This window comes from Carassius gibelio, chromosome A25, assembly GCF_023724105.1.
Source record: "Carassius gibelio isolate Cgi1373 ecotype wild population from Czech Republic chromosome A25, carGib1.2-hapl.c, whole genome shotgun sequence".
Taxonomy (NCBI): Eukaryota; Metazoa; Chordata; class Actinopteri; order Cypriniformes; family Cyprinidae; genus Carassius; species Carassius gibelio.
In genome coordinates this window covers 1,878,892-1,890,906 of record NC_068395.1, presented here as the reverse complement: position 1 = coordinate 1,890,906, position 12,015 = coordinate 1,878,892, and the positions used below count along the sequence as shown (strand labels likewise).

At 33.9% G+C, this 12,015-nt stretch overlaps 1 protein-coding gene across 2 annotated transcripts in view; it reads left to right on the top strand.

Annotated features, from left to right (window-relative positions):
• The window catches only part of LOC127947435 (synaptotagmin-7-like), a 104,748-nt gene that overhangs the window by 45,142 nt on the left and 47,591 nt on the right, over window positions 1-12,015 (top strand). For both annotated transcript variants that reach the window (XM_052544551.1, XM_052544552.1), the window contains exon 2: window positions 4,174-4,277. In XM_052544551.1, coding sequence (XP_052400511.1) covers window positions 4,174-4,277 — 104 coding nt within the window. The remainder of the gene's footprint in view (window positions 1-4,173; window positions 4,278-12,015) is intronic.

Genomic DNA, 12,015 nt, shown 5'->3' with positions numbered 1-12,015 from the left:
TCTGCTACTAATTATTATTGTTATAATACTACCAATAAATATTATTGTTTTATAAATTATTGTTAGTAAATCTGCTACTACTTAATATTGATATTATTATTATTATTATTATTATTATTATTATACTAACAGTAAATATTGTTGTTTTATATATTATTGTTAGTAAATCTGCTACTACTACTTATTATTATTATTATTATTATTATACTACCTATAAATAGTATTGTTAGTAAATCTTTTAGTAATTAAATTATTATTATTATACTAACAGTAAATATTGTTTTATATATTATTGTTATTGTATATATATATAAATCTGTTACTACTGCTACTTTATTATTATTATTATTATAATATACCAATAAATATTATTGTTTTATATATTATTGTTAGTAAATCTGCTACTACTGCTACTTATTATTATTATTATTATTATTATTATTAACGATTCAAAGCACTACAATTTATTTACTTTATAGTGATGTGAATGTGGAGAACATTTTCCTAAATGACATGAAAATAATGTCAGAGAATATAAAATATGTGTTATATTTCTTTAGATTTTGGAGTGTAATATGACTTTGGCGTGTTTGTGAGATGTGTTGTGTTGTTGTCTGTAAGAAAGAGTTGAGATAATAAAAAGATCTCGTTTGAGGTGTTTATTTCCCGCCAGCGTTTGGCATTTCTAGGAATGAGCTGTGAGCTTTGGGATATTTGTGGTCTTTGGAGGGTGGAGAGCGAGTTATTGTCTTTTTTACACGGTCCGTCTTTAAATAGTGCAGATTCACAATCTGTGAGGTTTCAGTATTATTAATATATCAGAGATCTGAATCACTTAAAGCGGCTGAATGAACAATTACCAAACTTCTCCTTATCTGTCTGTGTCTGTCTGTGTCTGCTAACTGCACACTATTAAGGTGAACATCCAGTAGTATGTGTGTGTGTGTGTGTGTGTGTGTGTGTGTGTCCTTCAGCGGGGACGCTTTCTCTCTCGTTTAGGTTTCATCAGTTGTACTCCTCCTCTGTCCGGAGGCGCAGACGTACCTTCATCCTCTCGTTCCTCTCTTCTGCTCCCCGGGGTCAGCAGCGATTACACTGACACACACTCTGATAAAAGACCCAGATGTGTGTGTGTGTGTGTGTGTGAGAGAGAGAGAGAGTCACAAACATAATCTACTGCTCTGTGTCTTTCTCAGATAAAGGTGAAGATTGTTTTGGGTTTTTTGATGGAGGCTTAGGCCACAGGTTCACAGCCACATGAAACATTATAATACAAAAAATTTTTAATGGTTTCAATGAAAGAAGAATTATTTGTTGTGCATGTAAATTATTTGCCAATTAAATTCTTGTATATTACAAAAAATATAGTTGCATTGAATGTGACAATACTTAAAGTTTCTAATTTATTTTCAATTGATAAATTATTTGTTTTCAATTTAGTGTATATTTTTTTATCAAGATTATTGGTATTTATATTATTATAGTTTTTTTTATTCTTATTACTTTAAGGGCAAGACCTTTAAATGTTTTATATGAAATATTTTAAATTAAATCAAATAAATTCAAGTAAATATTTCAGTCAGGAGTATGTTCAAAAATAAATATTATACATTTTAATATTATAAATAAATATTAGAAAAATATGATTCTGTATTAAATATTGTATAAATAATTTTTCATTGTAATAATAAATTATATATATATATAAATAGTGTGAAAAATACACACACACACACACACACATATATATATATATACACATAAATATATATAGTAAAAAATTATACAACTTTTTATAAAAAATAAATATTTTATATATAATAAAATATTATAATGCAAATATTTAAATAATAAAAATATATTTTTAAATAAAGAAAAAAATAAAACTGTATAATTTGTGTATATAAATATTGTTGCATTACTGTTATTGTGGAATATTGTTATAATTTATGAGTTTATGATGCTGAATTAAGTGTAGTTTTTGTTAGTTTTACTATCAAAAGGATTGGTTTTAGTTCTTATTTGTTTAGTTTTTTTCCTATTATTGGTTTAGTGTTTGATTCTTTAAGGGCAGAACAAATATTTTATGTGAAATATGAAAAAAAATTCAGTCAAGTAAATTCTTCTTGATTAGACAGTTATTATTGATTACTTAATTTAAATAATACATTTACATTTCTACTGTGCATTTTTTCTTCAGATACCTCTTAATAAAATTGCTTTGTGCATACCTCATTGTATTTGTGAACCAGTTTTCTATTTGTAAATCAATTTATTCGTGAATATATCAGCAGAACCTCTTAAATCAGCTGTCAGTGGAAATGAATGACTTCTGTTTGCTCTCTCTCAGATTAAAGACGTGTTTTATTGCCTGCTGCTTTACAGAGTCCCGTCTGCTGTCCTCTGATCTCAGACCTGCTCTTGTGTCGAACACTGGCTCATTCAGGGCTTGTCTGGAGTGTTTCTGCTGTGTCCAGACACTCGTCTCGTCCCTGTCAGAGTCTGTGTGTGGCTCTGCTGAGAAACATTCAGCTGGTTTGTCAGAATACATGGATAGTTGAATGCTCGTCAGTGGAGAAAGATGCTTCTTGTGTCCATTTACACTATCTACCAGCAGAGGCTAGCTACACAAACCTTGACCTGATTAGCCAAACCTTGAGCTTAGGCTACATATTACATACTGCACATTACTTTTAATACTGTTAACAGTATGCAATATGCAATGTATTTTTTTTTTTAAATACAAAAATAATAAATTATCATTTCAAATAAATTATATATATATATTTGTTTTGTATTAAATATTTTAAGAGATATACATATCATGTTTCTCATTAATTTTATGTAAAGTTTTAGTATTTTTTTATTGATTCTTGTTGCTTTTTTAAAAATGTCTATATATTATTATTATTATTATTAGATTTTTTTTTTCATTTTAGTACATTTAACTAATAAATAATAAATGTGTTGGCAACAAGCTTTTGTCATAAAAAAAACAAAAAAAAAAAACAAATATATATATATATATATATATATATATATATATATATATTATAAATTGTTATTCATTAGTTTTAGTTTATTTCTTTATCTTATTTTTAAGTAATTTTAGTTTTTTAGTACAAATTTTACAAATAAAATGTATTTTAGTTCAGTTAATATATATTTAGTTTGAAGTAACAATTTTTCTATAGTTTAAGATTGCAATAAACCTACACACACACACACACACACACACACACACACACACACACACGCACACACACACACACACACACACATATATATATATATATATATATATATATATATATATATATATATATATAAGCCGTTCTAGCAAAGAAAAGCTAGGAAATGTAAAAACAAGTAGTTGATGTTGCTTCTGATTCATTTACACTGAAACTGTAACGTGAAGTCAAAAGCATTGCATTGTGGCATACAGTTTTTGTGCACTGCATTTTTGACAACAGTAATATATTATTCCAAACACTTTATTTTACTGGAGCAGATATGGACAAGTATCAGAAAGCTATTTCACATCAGTTCTTGTTTGTAGAGTAATGCAACTTGTGTTTCATAAGAGGTCAATCGTGTTTTGTACTATTCGTTTGTGTGAGATAGAGAAAATGCAATCCCTTCCCCAGAACTACTTCTTCAGTGTCTGATTATATAGGGACACGACGAGAGAAAGAGATAGAGCCACTTACAAAAGTATGTGGACGCCTCAAAATGTCTGAATGTAGATAACAAAATATAAAAGCTGGTGACATTTATTCTGAAGAAATAAAGGTTGAATGAAACATGTGATAAGTGAAGTGACGTGACGGTGTCCCATACTACTCGAATGTTATACCGTGCATTATGTATCCTAAAGCAGACACATCTTAGCAAGCTTGATTTCATGTGTCATTTTAGCATGTACGTACATTACTTGTGCTTCTACATGTTGATCTTGCATCTCAAATTTATATCTTAAATACTTTAGTGACATCTCTTTCTCCCTCTTTCCCTCTCCAACTCCTCTCTTTTTGATTTTGATCTCCAGTCCCATCTGTTCCCATCCTGACAAATATCGATCCATAGGACTTCAGAGACTTTATGAACTCGTCAGAGTAAATGTGAGACTGTTCACCTACGCTTGGACGTGAACGTTGTGTGTGTGTTTCACAGGCTCGGTCTCTCTGAGCGTGCTGCTGGTGTCGTTGGCTGTGACGGTGTGTGGAGTTTGGCTGGTGGCTCTCTGCGGCGTCTGCGGATGGTGTCAACGCAAGCTGGTGAGTTACACACACACCCAACAAAAATAGTTACACTTTATTAGACATGCATTTGATTCTACAATGTGCTGGGATGCTTGCAATGCGTTAACTAAACGTTTGCATGTACGTTTGTGTAACTTAAATGTTTCTGACCGTTCTATAACATGACGGATTTCATATTTTAAGTAAAAATTAATTGAATTCTCAGTTAAGTATCAACTTAGATGTTACTTCTCCAAAGCAAATACGTAAACGGAGGACCGACAGATGAGTGAGTATTTGTATTTTCTATGTGTAGCTTCATATTTAGAGTTTTGTAGTAAAATGTGAAATAGTAATGTGTTCTCCGTGCTGATCAATCCGTGTAAAGGGGGATTGATTCAGACGGTCCTGCGGTTCATTAGACAGATGGAGTTTGTTTGGCTCGTGTTTGTGAGTCAAAGCGAATTGATTCCCGATGCTTGTCATAAATATATGATAGCACAGGGACCCTCTGTGTGTGTGTGTGTGTGTGTGTGTGTGCGCATGTGTTTTAGCATGTATAGAGTTTATACATGAGTCTACAGTTTTCAGTTTTGTTATATGTAACAAATACTGAGTTGAACATGCCGGCAGGAATGGTTTAGTTGAGTCAGATATCCTCCACCACAGCTGTATGTGACCTTTGACCTCAATCCTGCCAGATGATGAGCACATGTGATCATGGTAGGTGTCATGAGGTCTTTGAGCTCATCCATGCCCTCTGAACCTCTGCGATCATGTGTGTGTTTTAGTTAGTGAGGATGTGCACATGCATACTAATAAAGCATGCTTACAAGTGTGTGTGTGTGTGTGTGTGCTTGAGGGAGAGAATTTCTGTGTGTTTACTTACTATACTCTGGAGACCTTCTTTTATGGATGCCCTCGAATTTAAAAATGATTCAAAAATGAAGCAATATTTATTCGTCTAAATACCAAAAATGCTGCAATTTTTGGTAATGCTTAATCTGTGTCATTAACAATCTCTGAGTCTTTAATATGATGAGAAAACATCTTAAAGGAACAGTTCACCCAAAAAAAAAAAAAAAATGCTGTTTATCTAGTCACCCTCAGGCCGTCCGATATACAGTAGAAGACTTACTGTTTTTCTTCAGTAGAAGAGTAAAGAAGATTTTTAGCTGAAATCGAGATCCTTGGGGAGTCATAAGATGCAAGTCAGTGGCTGTCTGTGTTTGAGAATATAAAAGCATAGCAAGGAAAATCAGTTCACCAAATCAGACTGAAACAGTTCCTCAATCACAACTCACTTTCAGACATGCCTGACAGTTAAACTCGGAAAGAGCCAAAATACCAGTGTATGTCCAACTAAGGTGACTAAATTAACAGCAAATGTTCATTTTTGACTGAACTATCCTAAAACGGGTGGAAGAACTCTTGGACCTTCTGTTCGTCACTGTCTCATTAAGCTCAGTCGGGTCACCTCTGCCAGGAACATTAAGAGAAACTGAGCGGTTAGTTGGATAGGTGTTAAAGGAAGACTAATAGTATTGTTTTGCTTTCTATTGCTAATTAAATGTGTCAAAATCAATGTTATTTTAATTCATATTATTTATGCTTGTGTTATTATATTATATGTGCTGTTATAGTTTTTATTATTATTTTGCATTAGCTTTTATATTTCATTTTTCATTTTAAAGGTCCCGTTTTTCACGCTTTTTTGAAGCTTTGGTTGTGTTTACAGTGTGCAATATAACATGTGTTCATGTTTCGCGTGTAAAAAAAACAGTATTTTTCACACAATTCACCTATCTGTATACTGCTCTTTGATAAAAACAGGCTGATGACTTCCTTGTTCTATAAAGTCCCTCCTTTAGAAATACGTAACGAGTTCTGATTGGGCCAGCGGTTCCTGTGTTGTGATTCGACAGCAGCTGAGCACGCACTGCCCTCCTGCTAACGTGATTGGACTAGTTTTGAGAAGCAAGTGGGTAGGAACATGTGCTGGAGATGTATTTATAATCACAGGAGCGTTTTTACTGACAAAATGCACATGAAAATCACATTCATTTTTTTGCACAGCCCTAACATCTAGTTAACAAAGCTAAACAGCGTTGCCCTTTGTGTAATAAGTTACAGAAACTGTTAAATGCACCAACTTAAATAATAAAATACACTTACCATTTGTGGTCCATAAACAACGCCTTCTCCAGGCAAAAAGGGAACTGCTCCATCTTTCAAGAATAATCTTTTTGCGAATCCGGCATTAAACTGATAGAGATTGAGGAAGCTGTCCTCAGCAAAATGTGCTGCACATAGTTTTACATGTGGATAATAATTTTTGGGAACCGAGTTAAACATAAATTGTAACCATTAATCTCAAAGTACAGCGTTCCTGGGAAGCCCAGACAAAGAGGATTGGACTCAGAGATGAAAATAACAGCGTTTCAACGACATGGTAAACACAAACACAGCTCTTCCTTCTTCTCCGTCGGAGTGCAACAAGACCACGCCCCCCTTTTTGTGAATTCATGTGGGCGGAGGTTAGTCAAAAAACTGTTTTAGTGATGTCATTACTGCATGAACTAGAGGGATATAGTCCAAACGGGTCGTTTTTTTGTAGGCGAATTCTGTTAAATCAAATATCTCGCTTGGCATTGAACTTTGAGCTTTAGCATTTTAAAGATATTATTTATACTCTAACAACAACATTACACACTAACTAAAGTTTAAAACATGGGATCACGAAGAACGGGACCTTTAATTTTTAGTACTTTGTGATGTACTTTAGACATTTTATTACTATTTAGTTTAAATTTATTTTCAGTTGTGGTTTTAGTTGTATTTCATTTCCAAGGCAACATTTCTAATTTTTTTTTTTCATTTAATTTCTGCTTTATTTCAATTAACATAATTTATATTTTATAGTTTAAGTTTAGGTAACAACAACAACCCATGAACAAATGGCAAAAAATGCCAGTTGTTTTGGCTATCAACCATGTGTCGATGCCATGCCAAGTCAGTAAAAAGCAATGAAATCAGACCGAGTACACTTTAAGTCATGAATGCAAGGAAAGTTATGAGCACTGATTTACGTTCATGTTCCACAGAAGATAGAAACACATGAGGGTGAGTAAATTATAACAAAGTGTCTTTTTTCGGTGTACTATCCCTTTAAGATCAACTCTGTGTTCCCGTCCCGACCATCAGTGGTGGACGAAGTACACAAATCAAGTACTTGAGTAAAAGTACAGATACGTATAATAAAATATTACTCCAGTAAAGGTAAAAGTACTCCTTTTTCAATTTTACTCAAGTGAAAGTACAAAAGTACTAAATTTTTTATGTACTTAAGTAAAAAAGTACTGAAAGATAGATGTTTGCAATTTTATATAGGCTAATTTAATTTTATATTAGCACTTTTTTTTAATAATCCTACTGCTCAAAATACCTGGGATTTTTTCCAAAATAACCACTATATGGAGTGAAGATATATTTTTGTTGTTGATATGGACTACACTGATGAGAGTAATGTTAACTGTGAAGCACACACTGTGATGTGATATATATATATATAGGTGGTTGAATAAAAATATTTGGACATTATTTATAAAAATTACCTCAAGTTAGCACCAGCAAGCTTGTTAGCTAGACAGTTAGCATCAGCTAACAATATTTAGGCTACTTATTTTCAGAGCGGTTATGAACAACGTCCTTAATAACAATGGATGAAAAGTTTAGAGCTTTACTGATGATTAAGTCTAGAGTGTGTCCACCTTTGTGTGTGGGTCCATGTATACATGCTGAATCGACAGGTAAAAAAAAGCCTCAAGTCCAAATATTCATTTATCACCAATTAACCGTTTGACAAACTTGCTTCGATGTCCAGATCTGAATTTAAAAAAATCTCAACAATGCTCCAATTTCCCGATCAGAATCAACCGAGTCGCGAACAGGCTCCGAAGTGGCGCTCTGAATCAACCGAGTCGCGAAAAGGCTCCGAAGTGCCGATCTGAATCAACCGAGTCGCGAACAGGCTCCGAAGTGCCGATCTGAATCAACCGAGTCGCGAACAGGCTCCGAAGTGCCGATCTGAATCAACCGAGTCGCGAATAGGCTCCGAAGTGCCGATCTGAATCAACCGAGTCGCGAACAGGCTCCGAAGTGCCGATCTGAATCAACCGAGTCGCGAACAGGCTCCGAAGTGCCGATCTGAATCAACCGAGTCGCGAACAGGCTCCGAAGTGCCGATCTGAATCAACCGAGTCGCGAACAGGCTCCGAAGTGCCGATCTGAATCAACCGAGTCGCGAACAGGCTCCGAAGTGCCGATCTGAATCAACCGAGTCGCGAACAGGCTCCGAAGTGCCGATCTGAATCAACCGAGTCGCGAACAGGCTCCGAAGTGCCGATCTGAATCAACCGAGTCGCGAACAGTCTCCGAAGTGCCGATCTGAATCAACCGAGTCGCGAACAGACTCCGAAGTGCCGATCTGAATCAACCGAGTCGCGAACAGGCTCCGAAGTGCCGATCTGAATCAACCGAGTCGCGAACAGTCTCCGAAGTGCCGATCTGAATCAACCGAACAGGCTCCGAAGTGCCGATCTGAATCAACGGAGTCGCGAACAGACTCCGAAGTGCCGATCTGAAAACTTCGACCAAAGAATGTAAAAAATAACTCCATTTAATATTACGGTTGCGGGGAATTTGGACAAGCATGAGTTATTTTATTTAATCTGTGTTAGTTTAAGGTTATTTTATTTTATTTTTTAACCTAATACACGGAGACGCTGATAGATGTGTCTGCTTTGCACTGGAGCATTTCAGTGGGCTTAAATAGTTCTCTCTTTACAGCGGATTTAGTTCCCAAACAACTGACAATTTTGACCTAAATATGATTTTCAGTTACAATAATTAATCCTAAATTTCGACATTAATAACTTACTTTTAACAACATCAAACGCACGCACGCTCACAAGATCTCCCGGTTCTTACTTCAGGAGACTCGCACTAAACGGTTCATTTGAATCAGTGAGTGGTCGACTCCAGAACAGCTGCAATCGGATCATTCTAATTCGTAAACGAATCGTTTGGTGCGATTCGCGATCTGAGTAAAGTTTGTTTTGAAAAGACTCAGTTCATTCATGATGAATCAGACACCGCTTCTGCGTGTCGGAGCACGTGATATATTATAGGGAGTAACGATATGTTTTATGAAATGTAGTGAAGTTAAAGTACGATCTTATGCTTTGGAATGTAGTGAAGTAAAAGTAAAAGTTACTCAAAATAAAACTACTCCAATAGAGTTCAGATAATTGAAAAATGTACTTAAGTACAGTAACGAAGTAAAGCTACTCCTCCACCACTGCCGACCATTGAAGAGAACAAGCTTGTTCAGAAACGTGAGAGAATGGGTTCATCTGTACTGGATGGATGGGGTTAAAGATCCATGTAAAGGGATCAGGTTGCATCTCATCCACCACACAGGAAGACATGCAGACTTTCAGACAGATGAGTGTAATGAGAGTGAGACATGGATACATCACCCTGTCCTCATTCAAGGACAAACGGGACAACAGTCATTTTTGGTATTAATATTTTCATATTCTGCTGTCTGTAGTTCATCGATCTGTTCTTCGATCTGTTTACACCAGCGTGACATTCCCGGAGAAGCATTTTATTACTCAAACGTTGCTCTTTAGAAGCTCAGGAGACGTAGTTATGTCTGATATTTCTGCTAAAAATAGTTTACAAAGTCAATAGTTAACAAACAGTAGGAGAATGGAGGCATAACAGTAATGTGGATAGCATGTTGAGATCATGTTAACTTCATATTGAGAACTTTGACTTTAAAGATTCTATGAAGTCAATAGAGTTTTAGAATATTTTATGCATTTTAGTCTGTTATAATGATCTCAATGATTTACATTACAAGCTATCAGATTTTCATCTTTTTGATCTTTTTGTGCCATATAAATATCGCCATCTGCACCAATTAGTTTTGCTAATAAAATGAAATAGCGTTTTTATCTTCTTGAGTACGAGCTCCATATTCTCACTATATCATCCTAATATATGAGCCTGACATATAAATGTCTGATATATGGAATATAATATTCATCAAAAGTATATATGCATACTTTTTTATTTTTAAAAAGATTTTGTCTAAAGTCTCAATAAACTGTTGTTCAAATTTCAAATCGTTATTTGATATGTCAGGCTTTATTGGGTTAATTGTTTTATATGCTGAACTGCAGTGTCACATAATTATGCAGCAATGGAAAGCATTTGTCTGAGTTTTAACCGTTGCCCAACCTGTGACCTGCTTTTTACTTTATTTACTCTTCCTCAAAAACTCATTAAGAACCTCTAAAGATTTACTAACCAGCACTGGCCGTTTAATTAGTACATGTGTGTCCGTCTGAGAGCCAGACAGAATCCAGAGACTTTTTTTCCTGATTTTTTGTCCTGATTTTTGAGGACTTGAAGGCTTGAAATCATCAGTAAGAATGTTTTAATTATAAAAAACTACAAACTAATTAGCTATAATTTTAATCATATATACATAATTTTCCAGCAACATTTTTTTTTTAGTTTAATACATTTAGTGAGTTATAATTTAGGCTATATATATAATTTATTTTGTACTTAAATTTAAGAAATTTAAAATGTTTTTTTAAGTGCATTATTTATTTATTTTATTTTATTTAGCAATGCATTTTTATATTTAAATATATAATATATATACCTAGGTATATAAATATATACCTAGGCTCAAAATACAAAAAAAAGGCTCTTCATCAAGTTTTAACCCACATGCCTTTATATTTTATTTATATAAACTTCAAACTTGTATATTGTTTTGTAAAGAAAAATATATAGCAATGCATTTATATATATATATATATATATATATATATATATATATATATATATATATATATATTTGTACTTTCTACAAAATGTTTTATATTTTTTTATATTTTATATTTATTTTTCATTTATCTAAAATATATTTAAAAAAAATGCAATCACACTGTGAAACAGGGTTATAAACAAGGAATCTATTTTACTTTCAACAATAGCTTGTAGGACGAAGCCAACAAATGCAGTGAGCAGCATAGTCATCACATCGGAAATCACCCTTAACAGATAAAAGGATAATACGACAAAGATATCGCTTTCCTCATTGGACAATCAAACTAATGTTTTATTGTGAATATGAGACTGAGCTGAAGAATGAATGTTGTACCAGATGCAAGTAATCTCACTCGCTCATTATATCTCTCTCTCATAATACAGTACTCTACATAATATAGTGAGCTTTTAATACAGTGATACAACCAAGTTTTTAATGAAGCAACTCAACATTGTTTCGTTATTAGTTCTGAAGTGACGTTCTCAAATAAGCAACGGATCTTGAGCTCAGCTGTTTAACTAAAATTGTGCTGTGATTACCTACAGCAGTTGGCCTTTGGCATAGCCATGCCGATATACAGCCATATCACACTGCTATTCGAGTGATATTGCTCTTAGTGTATGTGTGTGTTTGTGTGTGTGTGTGTGTGTGTGTGTGTGTGTGTGTGTGCATTGCTGAATACTAATTGATCATACAATGCATTTTTTCCATTGAATATTCCTCTCAGAAATATGTCCCATTACTAAAGTAAAATGGCTTGGGAACACATTATTCAGTATTTTAGTTATTTAGTCAGTTTGTCTCTCTCTCTCTCTGCGAATCAGCTGGACTGTACGCTTCCCCTGCGTCATGAATATGTGT